At 43.3% G+C, this 21319-nt stretch overlaps 1 protein-coding gene across 4 annotated transcripts in view; it reads right to left on the minus strand.

The window, feature by feature from the left end:
* Positions 1 to 21319, minus strand: part of MICU1 (mitochondrial calcium uptake 1) — a 112668-nt gene extending 91349 nt beyond the window's left edge. For 2 of the 4 annotated variants that reach the window (XM_065671073.1, XM_065671070.1), the window contains exons 1-3: positions 21235 to 21319; positions 20076 to 20166; positions 5869 to 6030 (exon numbers count right to left, since the gene is read on the minus strand). In XM_065671073.1, the coding sequence (XP_065527145.1) occupies positions 5869 to 6029 (161 nt within the window). In that variant the 5' untranslated portion in view covers position 6030; positions 20076 to 20166; positions 21235 to 21319. Of the gene's footprint in view, positions 1 to 5868; positions 6031 to 20012; positions 20034 to 20075; positions 20167 to 21176 lie in introns of those variants that run through there. The other 2 variants (XM_065671071.1, XM_065671072.1) reach the window with 2 other exon arrangements.

Below are 21319 nucleotides of genomic sequence, written 5' to 3' on the forward strand. Positions count from 1 at the left end.
ATACATAGACACATATACATACACAGAAAGCGTTTAATGTTAAGGACAGGGGAACACTGGAATCAGCTGCTGGGGAGGATTTATTCTGTCACTGCTCTCTCCATCACCCGCATACTGCTATAAATAGGCAAGACAGTTGTCTGTCAGGACCACTTGGAAGCACTCAGCCCTGCCTTGGCAGCAGACTAGCTGATTTCTCACGCTCCCTCCCACTCTTCTCTGCTGCGGCCCAGTTTAGGCATAGGCACCAGCATATGAGAGCACATGGACAGGCCACATGAGGACCTCTGCTCCAAGCTCCTTGGAAGAGACTGCTCTGAAGAACATGAACCTGAATCAGCTTAGGTCAGTCTTACCAGCTAACTTGGATCATATGGGATAACATGCCACTCCTTAAAGATGACTCCCTGATAGCCTGCAGAGTAAAACTATTGCTTCATGAAGGCTGTCAACCCTAACAACACATGCTGGAGGCATCCTACTGACCTTACATTAACATCCTCATAAACTATAAATCTCTTAATTGCTTAATCCAGGAGACACTGCTTACATTTCCAAACAGAGTTCTCCCAAGTAGGGTACAGGACCATACCCCCAAGCTGCAGCCCTGATGCATGCACACAGCTGCAACTCAGGTTTGCCATTCAGTGTAGTCCCTATAAAGTCACAGCAAACCCAAATGATTTGGGAAAACAGTGTCTTCCATTTCTACCCGACTTCTCTGCACAAACCCCAGCTTGGATTTGCTATGCAACATTTTAAAAAGATATTATGAATGTGCACTAATTGAACTCCAAGGCTCTGCGTGCTTAGGGGCAATACCCCTAAGCTCTGCAGGTCAGCTAAGGTCAGTTTTCCCAAGGGCAGTTCAGATGTTTTCCTAATTGACTCCACTTTTGACTTTGGCTCATTCCCCAGCATCAGATTCTTTCCTTCCCCTGAGGCTCACGGGTAAAAATAATATGAAGCCACAAGCCACCTGAGAGGACACAGTCCGCTTGCAAGCCACCACTCACGGATCAATGTGTCTTCATGCCTTAGGAGAAAATCCTGAGCACAGCAATCCCAAGGATAACTTCTTGAGTCCGACACCTTTCTCAAAGAATTAAAACAATGGAGCAGAGCTCTCAAAATAAAAACAACCTCACATGGATAATAGCTACAATTTTTTCTCTTCTCTCCTACATCAGGTTAAGTAGTACCTGATACATCTATAGCTATAAAACAGGTTTCTCTCCTCTTGACTATGATTTATGTGGTTTCCTTCGTTTTACTAGAACGAAGGTTTTTAAAGTCTGAGTTTCAGCTGGCATAAGATATTTCCAGCAATTCTGACACGAAAAAAATGTATTCTAAGCAAATTACTCTAAAGCCTTTAAGACACTGATGCAAAAAAGCAATGCATTCTTAAACAGTGTTAGCTAAGGGCTGATCTAGGCTTCAAAATTAATTCCAGAAGCACTGATGGAGAAAAGCCAAACAACAAAACTAGCAAAGGTCAGCAGAGTAAGGAATATGAAGTGTCTTTCCTACAGAAATCTTCCATAAAGCAACTGAACACTTGTTACAGGATGGCTGAAGGACAAAAGGGTGGAAGAAGAGAGGAAGAAATGTTAAAGATCAAATGAAATCTGTCGAAGTGGCAGCCAGCACCTGAACAGCTCAGCTTGCTGGTGAGAAGTGGGGCTTGAAAAAGAAGAGCTTTTAACAGAATGACAATACACCACCAGGTCAGGGAGACAGGTATCTTAAGTGTAATTGCTTCGACTTACATCCAGGATGAGGCAAAAGGCAGAAAAGCACAGAATAAGGCCGAAGGGAGGCAGCAAAATAAGACCAGGTACCATGTTAAATACAAACATGCTGGTAGCAAAGGATCTTGTTCTTAAGCAACTTACAGAGCAACATGGATGTCTCGCCCTTATTCTTACTGCTAATAGACCTGTGAAAGGGTAAGAAATTAAGAATAACCAAATCCTTCCAGGCAATCAGGAAGAGCACTGGTAAGACTCTGCTTACAAAGGTCCTTCTGTGCCCCCCAAAGGCACATTTGCTCCCTTATTTCATTAAGTACTAGAACTGATTGTGTGACAAGCTTCAGAACTGAAATGCCAATTGTTTTCAGATGCTCACTGCCCACAGGTTCAGCCAGGAAGGCTTGTGCCGAAGAACGTTACCTGTGGCCATTTAATAACACGCCAAATGGGTATTTGGAACTACCAATACAGAATACAAGTTTCACGTGAGCATCAGTAACAGAATATTTTCTATAAACATTAAGCTTGCCATAAACTGTGAGGTTCAGTTCCTCTTCTATATTAATAATTACTCATTTAGGTTATCCAAACACTGTGCCAAGATTTATTTCAATTAATTAATTCAGTACATTATACCAATGACCAGATTCTTAATTGCATCCGTTGCCAGCTGGAAAACCTCAGAGTTTAAGTTATTGCTTAGAAAGGATAAACTTCATTAGATTTCTAAGCTCAGTTATTTGCATTATTGAAGTAATCTTCACCACAGCAGAACAGAGCAGCATTAGCTACTCCTGTCATACAGTTATTTAGATGAGATATATTCCACCAAAACCAGGCAGCTGGAGCTCCTGAAAGACAGCTGAGGAAACAAGACCAACACTCACCCGCAACAGGCAGGCTACAAGCAGATGCAGATCAAATGTGAAAATCCCCCAACCCACCTCCCCTCTCAGGAAGACACAAAGTCTTTCCTATCTTGCATTACACAACTACTGTTTCTTTTATTTTTATATATATATATATATATATATATATATATATATATATATATAATTTTTTTCCCCTATCCTTTTCAGTCCTTGACTTCTCTACCTTTGTGAGGGCTTCCTTACCCCAGCACTGGCTTTTGATGCTTCACAAACCATGTCCTGCAGAATCCATCTGAAATACACTGGTTTCAGGCTGCACATCACAGTTGGAAACCACCCAAGAAGTCTTGATTTTTTTCATGCTAAGTAGTGGAAGGAGTAAGTTCACATACACCCACCACCTTAATACTCACTTTTATCAAGGTTCACCATCATTAGAAATACAAACATCTTTTTTTGACATAAGATGTTTGGGTGTTTTTAAAGTATTGATGAGAGATGTAGTACTGCTTCTCACATGGCAGTAGAAAAGAGCTGGTGCATTTACACAAGGCTTTGTGGAGATGACAATAAGAAATACAAGTCAGATAGTCTTTTCTTTTTATTGCTGCTCTTCCTCTAACATTGCATCATCTTCTACTTATCCACCCCAAGAAGCATAAGATTTTCAACTGCTTCTTGATTCAGCCTATTACATCTTTTATGCCGTAACTGTAAAGAAAAATAATTATAAGAAAACAGAAAACGGTAGACATCTCTCATCTTAAAAGGAAATTTTACTGACAGCCTGCAGGAGAGCATCCCTTACTGCACTCCCTACTCAAAGGGTGATGAAGTCTCAGCTTCCTTAACAGACCCTCCAAGGTTGTGCAGAACATTAGCAGGCACACATTTGTCGTTACAGTAATCTGCCACCAGAGGTACAGTAATTCTCTGCAATGCCAAGGGAGTCACACTTAGGATCTGCTGGACACCTCACAGACTAACTGCAGCACAGGAGAGCTTCATATCACAGCAAAAGCAAAGTTGCTTCACTTATCAAAGGTAAACAAACATCATAAGTCAGCCCTACGACAGACTAACTGGTTATGCCCTGGACCTCCCTAACCTGCTTCCCATTTAAATACCACTGCAACATTTAATAAATCAAAATCACTTACTGCTAAGTGTAATACACAGATGCACACAGACATTTCTCTCTGTAGTCTATAAATTACATTTTCAGTGACACTTGGCATATTAGATCTGTGTGCCCTCGTTACATGTGTTACATATTTACCTTTTAAAACTAGTTCACTATACTTATGGCTGCTTACTGTAATAACTCAGGATGTAGCTACCTGAAAAACCCAAGATGTCATTACAAACTTTTTGTATTCACCTACACTTATTCTAAAACTCTACTAATCACCCACTTTATATATTGTGAAAGACAAAGGAAATTTGGAGTTCCTCATCCCTCATTTCTTTAAACACAAAGTTAAAATGCCTATTTGAAAGTCTGTTTAAAACTTCTGCAGGTGTCAGTATGAAGTATTTTCTACACCAAACATATCAGTTTTGCTCCTCCTCTTATTCAACAGCTGTATGCCAAGTAATTAATTATATGAGTATCATAAGCCTGGATGTCCATCTATTTTAGTTGCAGACATTATGGATTTATTTCATGGCTCATATAGGAAAGGAATACTTCAAAGTCTGTACAATTCTATTTAGTACTTTACAGATTTAGAAAAGACAAAGGAGACAGCAAGGAAAGAACAAAACCTAACAGTAAGAGCAAGTCAATCTGTCCAGACTGATGAGGACTGGGGAGACCACAGACCACACTACTCCAAAGAGGTTGCCTCTCTATCTGATTTCTATGAGTGCTCTCAGCTGAGCAAGGTCAATCCTGGCCACAGTGCCCAGGGGCCTCCAAGGAACAGACAAGTACACCAGGAGCCAAAAAAAAAATCACTCCCTGAAAACAACCACGACCTAGCACTCCACATACCATTAGCAGCTCTTCACTGCAGGAAGCACCTTCCTCCAGATAAAAGGCAAAGCTAACAACTGGTAATTTGTCTGTTTTAAAAGCAAGGGTGAACTTCCTACAGCAGAGAGACACTATCTCTCTCTGTGTCTTTGGGACAGCTCTAGTCTGACATGATGTCCTACATACTTTACAATAGTACTGAGAATGTTTTAAATGTGAAAAACCCTGCTTGCTTTCCTCAGAGGCATTCAGGTTCTACAGATAGAGGCACTACATAACTGCAGATTTTTAGCAAAATGCAGCAGAAGATGACACTGTGCTGGATCACAGTGTTCTTCCTCAGCCTGAGCAGGTATCAAGATTTGACAGCTCTAGGAACAGCCATCATCTTGCTCCTACTGCATTAAAACTAGAGCCTTCTAGCCACAATACATGTGAGAAGAGAGCCAGCAATAAATCACCTAAATATTGGAATAAAAATAGGACCTTTCAATGTCTTTTTTTTGTTTGTTTATTTTGAGACTTTAATTGCAGTCATGAGCTCAAGTGACACTGCTGGTGCCATGCAGTTCCCACATTTTGAGAGAAGGGAAGGTAGTCCTCGATTTATTTCAAATGTGGCATGGGCCCAGGGTTCAGTGAGCCCTCAGGCAAGCACAGATATCCCTTTTCTCCTCACAGTTATGGAAACGAGTTTTGAACCTCATGGCCCATAAGCAGGTGTCCTCGGACTCTGGCCCTTAAAAACAACCTAAGTCCTGCCTGCAGTTACCTGACCACCAAAGGATAGACTGTCCCCTTCTGCTCCCCTAATACATTTTATATATGAAGCAGTCGGCAAAACACGAAGAAAATCAGAGTAGCCTCCTCTGGCCAAGCATGCTGTGCCTAGAAGCCCTCCCACAAGCTGAAAGCACATTTGCTTTCATTTGACCCAGTTTGGTCAAGTCAACCGAATTTTCTTTGCACACCACCACAGGCCCATGTAGCATCACCAAGCAAGGGGAAGCCAGGCAGCAAACCATGCCAAGGGCAAACAGGCCATGTGAGAACAGCTACAGAGTAAAACTCTTCAGCCCTGAGCTTTTTCACATCTCTGACCACTCAAAGCAGCAGAGACACTCCCCAGAAGTCACCAACAGCCATTCCTTCAATGCAGCAGTTCCGCAGATCTTAAACCCATCTCCAAGTACAGGACTAAAGCAGCATGAGGTCTCAAACAAACAAACCAAAACAAAACCCAAACAAACAAACAAATTACCTCTGCCAAAGAAATCTGGCACTTGCTGTCGCTGCAGTTGTCCCTATGAAAGCCGCCACCACGAGCCTACGTCTGGTCCTGGTGTAATGTGCAGTCCCATGGTAACGCCGCGAAACAGCAGAAAGCCCTGCTGCAATGGGAAGAAACCGAAGGCGAAACATCCTGTCAAGTAAGAACAACACATCAGTAAAGCAACAGTTCCAGTTGTGGACTCTCACACTGGCCACCAACCAGAAACTTGTTTGCATTGTTTCTAAAATAAGAGAAGTTACAGAAAGTAACTGTCACAGATGCTTATTAGCTGTTCTGAAACAGGTAACCTGCCTAATAAATAGCAAATTACAACTATTAAGTATGGGCATACACCTGGCTGACACACTTTGCTGTCACACCCTAGCTACTTTCTCAGCTGCTCTTACAGCGCTTTTCAAATTCCTCTTCAGCTTTTCCCCAGCACACTTCATTAAGAGGAACTATGTGCACTCACCCACTTAAGGGCCAAGGCATGGAATATGCAGGTACATCTTGAAAGCAACTACAGCAAGTAAGAACCATTTGACCACAGGGAAAGACACAGCTGGATTTTAAAACACAAATTAAAGCAAGTAACAAGCAAACCTACGAAACAAGTCCCAGCCCAGTCATTCTACATTTCCTAAGAAACCCCTACTGTTCTTAAATCACTTTTTTACCTAGCCTGGAGCTAAACAGTTATATTCAATTTTAAGTATAAAGCAAGTTTCAAAGTGTCAAAACTCATGAAATAAAATCCATACCCTGTTACACACAATAGGACAGAGACAAATGGGAAACCAGAGCTACAAATCTAAACATTATCACAATGGAGAAATCTGAACAGCAAAAACGTTACCTCATCACACACACACACCAGCTACAGGAGGCAAAGCAATTTTTGCTAGCTCACAAGATTAACGGTGAAGGGCAAATGTTGCCTTTAAAAAGAAAAGGTGCTGCACCTTATTTCTAACTGATGCAAATTCAACTTTCTGATCATGGGGTCATGATTAAAAAATTGTTCCCAATTTCTTAAAAAAAGAAACTGGGAACAGAACAGCAAAAGAAATCCCAAGGCCAGCACTGGAAGTGGAGCGCAGGGGAGCAGTGGCCCTATTTTTTTCATTTTGTTCCCCATTCTTGCTGTTCTATTCAAATATTCCCAGACAGCAAATAACTATAGAACACAAAAATAAAGTCACGTCTATTGGTTTCTATTTGCTTTTGCAACATGAGATGCCACCATTCTGCTAAACCATTAACTTCTAACAGTGAGAACCTTGGGACCATTTTATGCAAACATACCTTACATGTGTGATGTGTTATCCTATTTCAGCTATACGGAGTTGAACATACTACTGCCATTTTCTGCCGATTAAAGCAACACACAGCTCAGGATTTCATAATGTGAACCACTGATGTGAACTTAGGGAGGGGAAGAGAAGAAGAGTGAGGGAAGATGCACATAAAATATTCAGTAGATCACTTTGAGTGCCAGAGCTAAATATCTTTTAATGCAAGAGGTGGTGGAGATGCATCTGAAGACTTCACAGCACAATAAAGAAATATGTGGCAAGGGGAAGGAAAGCATAGACAAAGAATCATTAGGAAATCCCACATCACCTATTTTTCATTATCAGATATAAGGCTTTTGCACTGTCCTGGGACAAGAAAGATAGGAGGGAGCACCAGCAGGTGATGGCAAGGTGAGATGGAGATGGCAATACTGCTCTTGCTGGGTAGGGCAAAGCCACAGGGTTCCAAGCCTCACCACCCCGGTTTATGGGCAAATACAACAAACTCTGCTGCTCACAGCTAGTGTATCTGAAGAACACCTGTTTTATATTCATCTGTGCACATCGTAACCTTTGCAGTCAGCATTATCATTTTGTTTAATTTTAAGCCTATTTATGTTTAAAGGATTGAAGCTTTAATGGAATACAGCCAGCCAACAGTGCTTACTGTCCAATCTTCTTCAGCTCCGAACAATAGCAGGTTGTTATGAAAAACAGCTCTTATTTAAAATTTAAAGTAATTTCTATCCTATACAAACCTGATGCGCCCATTTCATCTCCAGGGATGAATTCCTATTAGATACACAGAGAAAAATCTGCATGTGTAATTTTCACCAAGAAGCTAATAGTTGCCCTTACTTGGGTTCCCCATCCTAATTACACCTTTATATGCATATGATATAATGGATAAGGGAACTGTTGCCAGTATAATTTAATCAGTCAAAATGAAAATCAAGTCCCACAGTGCTTACTTTTGAGCTTGAAGAGATTTTTATAATATTTCAGATTGTTGGCTTTCGTACTGCATAAATGTTTGCTCTCTCAGAGCCCTAAGAAACACTCTATTATCCACTTTGTCCAAGTAATCACTATCACTGATGGTGCTGGAACATTCACCCAGACAGGGCCCACATGGTAGCAATTGCCCAAGAGAGCTGAAAGCTGGTACTCCTAAAATTTTAAAAATAAGCTTCTTGCCCTAATTGCAGCAATGAAAAGCTTAACACCATGATCTGCAGTAATATAAAGAATAAAGCAGAGAAAAAGCATAAAACTCCCAAGAACTGATGTGATTACAGCCTACAATAACAAACAATATCAACTCTTGCATGATTTAATGCATTATCTTTTTTTTGTTCTACCATTACAGCTACAAAGAAACTACAGATCATGTTTCTGTTTCTAAGAGATGAGCTAGTCTTAAGTTCTTGTTCAGAACAGCGCTACAGTTACTTTCAGAGGTTGAATTAATATCCTTGGACAAAAGAAATAGTTGGCTTTTTTCCACAAAAAGAATGACAAACTGCTTTTATTTATGCCATAAGACATGGTTGGGGTGTGGTTTTTTGTTTGTTTCAAGCAGAAGAGTCAACCAACAGACCTGAAGATTTAGAAACAGAAGCTGTTTTTAAACAGCTGTGGACTGTCTGCTCCACCATTAAATATGAACTGCTCCACCAAACCCTAAACCTCAGAGCCCGAATATTCAGAAAACTAATAGTGTTTACACATTTTTAAACAAGAGAAAAATCCACCCCAAGCCCCCACCAAAAGAGATTTGACAGCCCATCCTGGTACCTGGCACCTCTGTTCACTTTGGCTCCACGTTTTAGTGTCCCAGCTTCCTGGTTTAAGCTGTGTTTCTGTCCTAGTTGCTGCAGCAGCTCTTATAGCCACCACATAAAGGCTCAGAGCCCTGAGCTATGGGTACACGCTGTTGGCAAGGTGGAAGAGCATAAAGCTTCATGTATTTGTAATTTAGCATCAAACATGTTAGTGTCACTGACATCCAAGAAACCCACAAACCTATTAGGAAAGTACCACTTCCCATCCAAGACACAATGGACAGCATTCAAAATGAGGACATCCAGATTGCTTAAGAAATGCAAAACTATTTCTACAGCTACATACATTCTGGCTTGATGTGGCTATTTATTTCCCCAAACAATTCACTAACGTGTTTTGCAAAGAAATTCAGACAGGCTCTCAGCTTCTCCCCCCTGCCATGTCCAGAGCACCAGCAGTCTAGCCCTGGATTTCTTCAGTGCACATACAAATTGGCAGACCCCAACTCTCTTGCATTCTTTTTCTGATACCAAAATACCTGTTTTTCTGATTAACTGGTGGTTTCAAGACTGAAAGCACTAAGTAGTCCAGTCTAGGAAAAACAGACTTCTTCACATTGTGGGTACCCCACAGCACTGAACTTTTTGTATTTCTTTTGGGCAATCCAGAACAACCTCAGTTTTTAAGATGAAACACACTTAAAGCAGCTTTTTCATGTTAGAGGTGGCCTCAGTGGCACAAGTATATGAGTGTCGTGGTTTAAACCCTGCCACACAGCAATTTCACTCACTCCCCCTCTTCTTTCCCTCCCTCTGCTCCCGGAGGGATGGAGAGGAGAACTGAAAAGAATGCAACTCCCATGGGTTAAGAACAATTTAGTAACTAAGGTATAACACAAATCACTACTGCTACAACCAATAATAATAATGATAAAGGAAATAACAAGGGGAAAGAATACAACACCTCAACACCAGCCGACCGCTAACTCACCCCACCCCACCCTACCAAGCACCGACCAATACCTCATCCAAACTTGCAGTCCAAGCCTTTCTGGGTAACTCTCCATTACATCCTGGGCATGACGTGCTGTGGTATGGAATACCTCTTTGGCCAGTTTGGATCAGGTGTCCTGTCTCTGCTTCCTCCTGGCTCTCCCTCCTCCCTGGCAGAGCATGAGGCTCAGAAAGTCCTTGGTCAGACTAAAACATTTGAGCGGTAACTAAAAACATCGGTGTTATCAGCTCTGTTCCCAGGCCAAAAGTCAAAACACAGCGCTGCACCAGCTACTAAGGAGAAAAATGACTGCTACTGCTGAACCCAGGGCAGAGAGGGAGAACAGTAACTGAATAAGCTGATGAGTGTTTAATTTTTAATCAGAGAAGGGTTCACAGGCACTTTTTATTTGAACTGTTTTACTAGGACATGGTAAGCTTGCACATTAGTGCAGAATTTCAATTATAAATTTAAATGGAAAATATTATGTAGTAAGATATGCCCCAAAGCAATTTGCTTTTAAAAGGCATTGCCTGGGGATAAAGACTTCTGCAGGGACTGGCTAAGATGGAGTCACAGAGAACTGAAAGAGCTTTCTGGAGCTGTATGGCCACAAAAAAAGTGAAGTTTGATTTTGCCAAAGCACACCAAGACATCCTAACCCAAGGTCAATCTTCTCAAGAGCATTACTGGGAAAGGGCAAGAAAAAATTGCACTGGGGAAAAAGTACAACAAATCCAGTGGGAAGGAAAAGCCAAGGCACAAGGGAAAGGGCAAAGCAGGAGAGAAGTTTCACTATCAACGCTAACACAGAGATACTTAAAATAATATGAGACACGTAAAGTGGAAGAGGGGAGAGAAGAAACCTCTTAGCATCAAACCTCCCTCCTCCAAAATTATTTATTTTGACTTCCCCTTTCCCCAGTTCTCAGTATTTTCCATTTACAAACTGGTACCACTGAGAGAGATCTGTACAAGGATAATTCATACAAAGGGTACCCAGAGGTGGATTCCAGCTACCAAGGCATCTGGAATACGTTCCTTCCCTCCTCCTCAAGAAAGATAAGCTGCTCCTCCTCTTCAACCCTCCAAGCTTTCACCTTACCCAGTGCAATTTTCAGATAAAGGATTACTCACATCACTGAAGTTATTAGCTTACCAAGATGCATAAATCAGGTTTGAGAATGAAACTGAAATCTAGCAGCAAAAGTAATTTCTTCTCAGCTATGAGATCGAGGCAATATTTGATCACATACATTTGCTAGAGAGGGAAACTAGATTTGTTTCAGAGCATGATTCAAACTGATGAACCCACAAAGCACCAATCAATAACATGCTACAGTGTCTTTAGCAGAAACCTAAGCCATAGCCTGGCAATATCTTTCTAACTGTCGTTGCAGTAATGGTTCACCTCTTCCTAAAATCCTCAGACCTGAAAATGCACACTTCTAACTCTACAGCTCTATGACTATATTCCTTATTGTCCCCTTGGGGACAATCAGTGTTATCCCTCAAATAAACAGCATTTAGTAGTAACCTTTTATTCTGCTCTGAATACAGCTGTTATTACAGCCATACTACTGCATTTCATAGCATATTTAAAAATTCAGTCTAATATTGCACTGCCAACATGTTTCTGTGTTCTGCAATCACTTCACCATTAACATGGCTTATTTAGTGTAATGACTTACTGGGATGATATCCATTAAGACTCCATTATTCATGTCATCCTCCTCTCACAATTTGCTTTATTCTGCCTAATTGATCATTTAGAATTATAAGACACGAAGGGAAAATAAACCAGCAAAACCATGGCTAGCTGGAATCCAACTTAATAAACCACCACTGTCACGCACACATGTTCCTCTCCTCAATTTAATGCATACATCATTACTATTAACTATATTTAAATTAAGGAAAATCTAGGTTTCTCTGTTACTATCAGTTGCTCTAATCCATCCCCAACTTTTAAGCTCCACATGGGCTACCTGCTAGGAATGGCAAATCATCCTAAGATAGCAAGTACTGTACAGAAAAACTAACCATTTCTCCTTGGTCCATACGAGTCACCCATGCCAATTTCTACCAAGTCTGCTACCACAGGAGCTTCACCTTAGAGTTGAGCGAACTGGCCAGAGAAGAGTCAGCAGCCCCAAACACTGATGCATAGAGTCTAGATTAAAACAGGCAAGACGGAAAATAATTTCTCTGATTGTCAGTGCTAAGTAGAGAAGACAATACATTGCAAGGGTGCACACAATACTTTTGATTTAGTTTTAATAAAACATTATTTTTAATAAAATATTATCATGTGGGTGCTAGGGATATAGATAGTAGCATAAAGAAGGACTACAGCTATGGACGACATTATTGTGGGGATCTGTTACAGACCACCTGATCAAGAGGAACCTGCAGATGAAGCACTCTATAGACAGATAGGAACAACCTCACGCTTGCAGGCCCTTGTCCTCACAGAGGACTTCAACCACCCTGATATCTATTGGAGGGATGGCATAGCCCGGCACAAGCAATCCAGGAGGCTCCTCGATTGTATGGAAGACAACTTCCTTCTGCAAGTGACAGAGGAGCCGACAAGGAGAGATGCCATGCTTGACCTCGTGCTCACCAGCAGGAAAGGGCTGGTTGGAAACGTGATGCTCCAGGGCAGCCTTGGATGCAGTGGTCACGAGATGGTCAAATTTGAGATCCTCAGGACACTGAGAAGAGCATGCAGCAAGCTCACTGCCCTGGACTGCAAGAGAGCAGACTCTGGCCTCTTCAGGAACCTGCTTAGTAAGGTTCCATAGGATATAGCCCTGGAGGGCAGGGGGGCCCAAGACTATTGGTTGATATTCAAGGATCACCTGCTACAAGCTCAGGAGTGCTGCATCCCAACAAGAAGGAAGTGCGGCAGGAGGGCCAGGAGACCTCCTTGGATGGATAAGGAGCTGCTGAGGAAAATTCAAAGGAAAAAAGAGGCTTATAAAAGGTGGAAGCAAGGACAAGCGGCCGGGGAAGAATACAGGGATGATGTCCGGGAAGCTAGGGACCAGGTTAGGAAAGCTAAGGCCCAGTTAGAATTAAACTTGGCTAGGGATGTTAACAATAACAGGAAGGGATTCTATAGGTACGTAGCAAATAAAAGACAGACTAGGGACAACGTAGACCTCCTCCGGAAGCTATCAGGAGAACTGGCTGCGCAGGATTATGGAGAAGGCTGAGGTTCTGAATGACTTCTGTGCCTCGGTCTTCACCGGCAAAGGCTCTGACCACACCAGCCAAATCTTGGAAGGCAGATGCAGGGACTGTGAGAATGAAGACCTTGGGCCCACTGTAGGAGAGGATCTGGTTTGAGACCATCTTAAAAACCTAAACGTATACAAGCCCATGGGACCTGATGGAATCCATCCGCAGGTCCTGAAGGAGCTGGCGAATGAAGTTGCTAAGCCACTGGCCATCGTATTTGAAAAATCATGGCAGTCAGGTGAAGTTCCCGACAACTGGAAAAAGGGAAATATAACCCTCATTTTCAAGAAGGGGAAAATGGAAGACCCAGGGGATTACAGACCAGTCGGTCTCACCTCTGTGCCTGGCAAAATCTTGGAGCAGATTCTCCTGGAAGGCATGCTAAGGCACATGAAAAACAACAAGGTGCTTGGTGACAGCCAGCATGGCTTCACTAAGGGGAAATCCTGCCTGACCAATTTGGCGGCCTTCTATGATGGGGCTACGGAACTGATGGAAAGGGGTAGAGCAGTTGATGTCATCTGCCTGGACTTGTGCAAAGCGTTCGACACTGTCCCACACAACATCCTTCTCTCTAGATTAGAGAGATATCAATTTGATAGGTGGACCACTTGGTGGATAAAGAACTGGCTGAATGACCGCACACAAAGAGTTGTGGTCAATGGCTCAATGTCCAGCTGGAGACCAGTAACAAGTGGTGTCCCTCAGGGATTGCTGTTGGGACCGGTCTTGCTCAACATCTTTGCTGGTGACATGGACAGTGGGATTGAGTGCGCCCTCAGCAAGTTTGCCGATGACACCAAACTGTGTGGTCCGGTTGATACGCTGGAGGGAAGGGATGCCATCCAGAGGGACCTCAACATGCTTGTGAGGTGGGCTGATGCTAACTTTATGAAGTTTAACCATGACAAGTGCAAGGTCCTACAGCTGATTCAGGACAATCCCAGGCACAGCTACAGGTTGGGCAAAGAAGAGATTCAGAGCAGCCCTGCGGAGAAGGACTTGGGGATGTTGGTTGATGAGAAAATGAACATGAGCCGGCTTCAGTGTGCACTCGCAGCCCAGAAAGCCAACCGTATCCTGGGCTGCATCAAAAGGAGCATGACCAGCAGGTCGAAGGAGGTGATCCTGCCCCTTTGCTCTGCTCTTGTGAGACCTCACCTGGAGTATTGTGTGCAGTTCTGGTGTCCTCAACATAAAAAGGACATGGAACTGCTGGAACAATTCCAGAGGAGGGCCACGAGGATGATCAGGGGACTGGAGCACCTCCCGTATGAAGACAGGCTGAGAAACTTGGGTCTATTCAGCCTGGAGGAGAGAAGGCTGCGTGGAGACCTCATAGCAGCCTTCCAGTACCTGAATGGGGGCTATAAGGATGCTGAGGAGGGACTCTGACATTAAGGACTGTACTGACAGGACAAGGGGTAACAGGTTAAAACTTAAACAGGAGAAGTTTAGATTGGATATAAGGAAGAAATTCTTTCCTGTTAGGGTGGTGAGGAACTGGAATGGGTTGCTCAGGGAGGCTCTGAATGCTCCATCCCTGGCAGTGTTCAAGGCCAGGTTGGACGAGGCCTTGGGTGACATGGTTTAGTGTGAGGTGTCCCTGCCCATGGCAGGGGGGTTGGACCTATATAATCTTAAGGTCCTTTTCAACCCTAACTATTCTATGATTCTATGATTCTATTATTAATAATAACAATTGGATTATAAGGGTGTATGTCAGTAGCTGGCTTGGTCTTCCCTTGAAAGGGAGGCAGGAGTGTTTATTCACTGGGGAAAGACTTTGGTGCCAACTAAAATGGCAGAAGAAAGATCACTTGGCAAGCTCAACAGCAACCTCAAATCTAACCTGCTAGCTGAGTCACTAGAAGACTTGTGAGTGGATGCAGCCACCACAAACTGCAGCTTTTGAGAAACACATGAAAATATGAGTGTACACAAAGAAAACAAACTGGTTACATCTGTTGCAGCAGCACTGAAAATAGCACCTTCAGCAAGGATAAAATATTTGCTTGCTACTCCAGTCAGTCTCCAGCAATTGACAGTAGCTTTTTAAGGGGCAACTGCAGCCTTCCACAGAAGTGAACGTTAAACGCTGTTCTTTCCTGGTTAAAGTTTTCCTTTCCCCACCAAAACCCCCACAACTCAAAAATTCCAAACAAAAACCCCCAAAACTTATCTCATCCCTTATTAAAGATAGTGACTCTGTTTCACAACTACTTCTACCTTAATCAGCTCAATGTGAAATTTTCTTTTTCCAATCACTATTCCCAAACAATCAGGCTGCCTTTGCAGATGAGCCACAAGAGCAGGCACACCAGAGCAGAAGCATTTTTACAGGAGGAAAAATTACACCACTTTGAGGAAGAAAGGTTTGTCAATGCACTGTTGGCAGAGAGATAGGAAACATAACACTTCTGCCTTTTTCTGTACAAAGTTACAGCCAGTAAGAATATGGCTGCTTAATGACCGGAGTGATTTAACATGCCTTGCACTGTCAGCGTTTACTGGATGTGATTTTCCTGAGAATTCCTCACTTTCACAGAAAATGGAAAAACCCTCCATGAAGCCTCTGCCTTTCTTCCAGCTTACAGTCACCTACCTGCATGTACCTTGCAATAACAGAGCAGCTGAAGTAGACTTAAGAGATGTTTATGGCTCACTTGGCTCCAAGAAAACACATGTTAATTCTTAACAAGCAAAAGTGTTTCACAAGAAAATAATGCTGGAAGAGAAGAATGTCAGTAGTCTGAGAAGAAAGCAAAAGCCTCACTAGGCTGTGAAGGGGACAGTTTAGGCTTGAATTATCTGCAGATACACATTCAGCGCCAGAAAAAAAACCCCAACAAATTTCTTTTTTGGAGGTAGATAGACAGCAGAATTTTACAGGAAGTCTGTATCTCTTCCTCTCCAACAAGGACAAAGAGATTTGTGAATGCACTAAGAACCTGAATTTGAGTATCACTAATTTCCCCCTTTCCCATTCTATTTTTTAAACAGAAACATCACCTACCCCAGCCATGGCCACTTGCTGCTTTAGACAATGCCTCTCCTGCCCCAAGAGCCACACTTTGGTGGCACATATCCAAAGAAATTTTAAATTAAAAAAAAATCTTACTGAAACAAACAAAAAGGTCACAGCATCTGTGAATCATCTAATAGATGGCAATTTGTGAATTCAAGGTAAGAGAACTGGTTCCCCCCGCCCCCCAAAAAAGGAAAAGCAAGTATGAACCACTGCAGCTGCTCTTCCAGCAACACATTATTTGATTAGCTTGAACTACAGAGGGAAAAAAATAATATGGGTAAGCCTGGCTAATGGTTTGTGCTTTTAGAACACAACCTGAGGAGCTTATCTGCAGCATGAAAAAGGCAGCAACAAATACTTGGCTCCCTACAAAGCAGCCAGGCAGACAGCACACATGTGCTCACGTGCTTGTCTGGAGCAAATGCGTGCAGAGGACCAGATGACTCGTGGTGTCTGACCACTACTGCCCACCACCTCCCTCCCTGCAGCCATGAAACCAAAAAGCAAAATAGCCATCAGTGGAGGGAAGACTCTTACTTTGCAGTTCACCAAAACTTCAGCCATCAGAAAAATAAGGGGGATTATATTAATGGAAATGGCAACCTATAGTTACAGGCTTTAAGAAGAGGTGTACAGAAACACCTCTGCATATCAGTGCTGTTAGGGGTTAAATTAACAGAGGCTGGCAAGCTCCTGAGCAGCTCCAATATACAGCAAGCATACACTTGGTGTGGACACAGAGGGCATCTAATACAGTGACAATCCTCCTGTATTCTTTAACACCAACTGGCATAAGGCAGGCATCAATTCTTGCCGATCTTCTTGGTGTCTGTATCATAGCTAAGATTTTAGTGAAAAAAAAAATGAAAGCACTCTTCTAGGTCTTGAAGCAAAAATGCCTTGAGATGGAAAGTCTGCATCAAACTAATGAAAACACAGATGCTAGAGTGGTGGTACATTACACAAATAGTCTGTACAGATACTGGGTCTGATTCAGAATACTCAAAGCTACCACAGACCAGCTTTATCTGCATGACAGACTTGACCCACTACAAATTATGAAGCCACACGGATTCACAGCTCTCATGTTTCAAGCACAGGTCAGCTGCAGTGTTGGTCATCTCAAACCATGATCATCTATCTTGCTGTCTACATGAGGATCTTGGGTTTCTTTCCAAAGAGCTATAAAGTTTAAAAGAAAAAAAAAAAAAAAAAAAAGAATTTGAGCTTGAGGGGCCCTGGTGACTTAAAAGAAACCCCAGAACAGCCAACTTTTTTTATTTAAAAACACAAGCAGAAAACCATGTTAAACCACTGATTTGGAGGGGACGGGGCGGGGAGCGTGTAGCGGAAGGGTGACAAGTTGTCACAGGCTGCAGGGACGGAAAGGAAACCTTATAATGAATCAAAGGCTGTTTATGCAAAGCATTTAAGGCCACACATTCAGAGGTATTATAAGCCAGCACAAGCAGCTGGCCCTCCCCCAGCTGCATATACCCACCTTGTGCCAGCTACAGCACAAAATCCCACAGCACTTCGGTCTGTTCTACTTTCTCCTTACTCCATATCCACAGTAGTGCCACCCCAGACAAGAGGATCTCTTCACATGGTGGTACTGCCAGCTCCAAGCAGTTGTGGGACTACAATTAAAAGCTACTCTTGACAGAGGTTAAATCCAGAGTGCATGAAAGAAAATTCCACAGCAGGTTTCTCTGGAGGGAATAAGTAGTCACTGCACTCACAGGCAAGGCAGCAGACAAAGATAGCCCAGAATTTACTAGCCAAGAACTTTTCAGAGAACACTACAGAAGCCACAGTAAAACAGTGCATGATCTGAACAGTCAAGCTATTTTTTCTGTTTATAGTATCTTAAATCTTTCACTAAGGGGCAAGCCTGCCAAAGACTTTTGGATGCTACGTACTTATCCAGCCAAAGTGCATTTTGACTCAGATTCTAACTGAGTCCTCCGCAGAAGTGTTCAGAACATCACCATAAAGTTACACAGCCATCCTCCTCATTAGGAGGTAGCCATGCCATCTGCAGCACACCTTTCTTGAAAACATTCTGTTAAAAGAACAAAGTTAACAATGTTCTTCTCAAAGGCATACAATGCTGGCGATGACCCTGGGTCGAATACTCGGCAACTCTGGGTAGCTGTTTCCTATGGAACTATCCCAAGCAGCATCATCCCACCCAGTCACACCTACACCAAGATACTTCTTCACTTAGACCTCTGCAATGTCCCAGCAGGAATGCACAGCCTCTGCAAAACCAGCAAATAAGCTTTTTTATTGTTGTACACAAACATCCTCAGCCCTACTGCACTGAACTGTGTTAAAATGTTGTGTACCAGTAAGGCCACTCGAAAATTCGGAAGAATGAAACAAGTATCTCCATGTCCCAGCTCAGTCCATTTCCAGAACTGCTACTGCAGCAAGTAGAACAGCATGTAACATGTTTTTGTAAGAAACCAGACATGATTTCTACAGAACTTATTTTGCTCCAGAAATGCAGAATGGTAGTTTCCACATCCGAGATCTGAACATAGCTGTCGACTCCTTCAAATATCACCTAAAAAATGCAATGCTTCCAAGATAATGCTTCAAAGCCCTTCTGAGACTTCAACTGATTTTGCAAACTTCAAATCTTGCAGTTTGCCCTGTTAAACTGCCTGAGGACAACAGTACAATCTCTCCTCTGAAAACACTACTGTGAGGTTACCCAGGAACCTGACTTCTCAGCCCAAGAGGCATAACAGGAACCTATGCAGAGAAGTTACACAAAGACTAATATAATAAGAGACCTGGAGCACCAGGGAGCCCCCAGTAGGCAGATACTGATGATGTAAGCAAGACGCGCACTTTTTCCTCCAGAGAATGAAATTTCAACTTCTGCAGTTCAGGACGCATAATGAATATCACAAAGTTTTTGCAGAAAATGGGCCAGAGAACAAGCCATTTCCACAAGTAAACAAGCAGGGGTTATGTGAGCTTAAGATACAAGCTGAATACACACATTATACTTTTTCTAAAACACCAATGAATACCAGAAAATGTAAGAGGATGGTTATCCTCTTAAATACCTCCAGGATCCTCCATGCCCTCTTCTGGCAGCAGCTATATTGGCTAAAGAACCTACTGCCTGAAACTGGTGGCTACAATGACCCCCCAAAGAGACCCAGAGAAGTGGGCAGTGATGATACTAGACTGTGTTTCCCTTGCACCCCCGGGCTGGCCAAGAAATGCTGTATCGCTTCAGAGGGACAAGCACACACAGTGTAAGCACCTGTAGCTAGTTTTGTAAACAAACTAGGAGCTTGGTTGGGGGGGTTTCTGTTTGTCTGGTTTTGGTGGTTTTGTTGTTGTTTTTTGGGGGTTGTTTTTTTTTAAAGCTACCACACCAGTTCAAACACATTTTTACTGAGTGCACAGAAATAGTGAGTTGCATTAGGGTTTTTTGCTGGGGGTGGGGGATGTGTCTGCATATTTTACGAAAATGGCACAACTGAGGTTGGGTTGACAGGAAGCACCAGGCAGCACACTTCTTCCACAGCTCTCTTCCATGTCTGCTCTGCTCCTCCTTCCAAATCACACAGCACTGCACAAGGCCTTCCAAAAGAAAAGTCAACCCAACTTTTCACACTGCAAAAAGGCAAGATATTTTCCTACAGCTTCACGAAAAAAAATCTGCAAATGCTTCAGAACAAGAATAATTCCAAACAGGGCAGATTTAAGGGTAAGTATCAGTCAAATTATTACTTCAGCAGAGTTAAAAGTACCTGAGAGCAGGCCACAGTATGCTACAAGTTGCACACCCCAGCAAGCAGCAATACCATCCTCACCTGTAGTGCAAGCGTGTCTGCTGTCAGCTTGCAGGTCAAGTAGTCACAAGTAACACAAGAAATTAGATCTTAGTGATTGCAGGGCTGTGTTCTAAAAACAAGAAAGAAACATAATATAGATTATAACTCTTTGCTGACAGGTATGTGCAGTCATGCTCTTTGTACGAGTGTTCACACATACTGAGCTCAGTACATGCAGTTCGGACTGCCCACCAAATAAAGCCAGGGGGGAAAAATGGTCATGTAGCTGATTGAAAGAAAAGGCCAGCCAGACCTTTACTTTAACTGAAGTCTGAGCTGGCACTCAGGTTTCTAGAGGAGTAAGCCTCAAAAAAATCCTCCTTTGTTTGACCTGCCCACCCCTAGTCAGAAGATACAACTGAACACATTCTGATTTATTGTCTTTTCCAAGCAGCTCATTAAACTAAAGACAAATACAGTATACTTTAATCATGATTGATAAAGATCAAGCCTTTCTACACCCTCAGCAGTTTATTAACCCAATTCACCCTACAGATTTTTCCAAACAGAAACTTCACATCAAATACAGTTTGGCCATTCAGCGAAGTTAGAGCTGTTTAACAAATCGCTATTAAGAAAAACTGCTTTGACATTAGCTATGACACACAGCAGTAATTCATACAGCCTCGGCAGCTCCACGAGCAACCCCCTCCAGCAACCACAAAACAATCGCAAGCGGGGAGCAGAGACTCAGCTCCTCGCTGCGCTAGAAGCTCCCCAAAACATTCCTTGCAGGCCCCCCTTCGGCCAGGCATTCTGAGGGGAAGCCTTCCTGTCTTTCCCAGCAGGAAAAGCTGAACCCTATTTCTTAGGGAAGAAGTTACAGCACTGCTGCAGGGACCGGGACACGGAGAAGCCGTAACACGCACCCCAAGCCCCGTGTGCCCTGAAAAGCCTGGTTTCCCCGGACAGCAGCTCTCCCTCAGCTCCTGGGCCTCGACCCCCCCAGCCCTGGGCCCGGGCACCCCATCTCAGCCTGCTTCACGGTAGAGCACCCGCCTACGTGTCCGCAGCCTGCTCCCGCCGGTGCGCGGGGAACAGAAGGGTCAACCCGAACGGAGAGTCCGTGGCCACGCGTACCCCGACACCGGCTGCGGAGGAACGGACGGGAATCCCCTTCCCGCTAGCCAGCGCTCACCTCAGCCCCGCAGCCAGCCCCGCCGGAGCGCACATAGGCCCTACCCACCGCGGCCGCGCTTCCGCGGGCAGGGGCACGCCGGGAG

This window comes from Lathamus discolor, chromosome 3 (assembly GCF_037157495.1).
Source record: "Lathamus discolor isolate bLatDis1 chromosome 3, bLatDis1.hap1, whole genome shotgun sequence".
Lineage (NCBI taxonomy): Eukaryota > Metazoa > Chordata > Aves > Psittaciformes > Psittacidae > Lathamus > Lathamus discolor.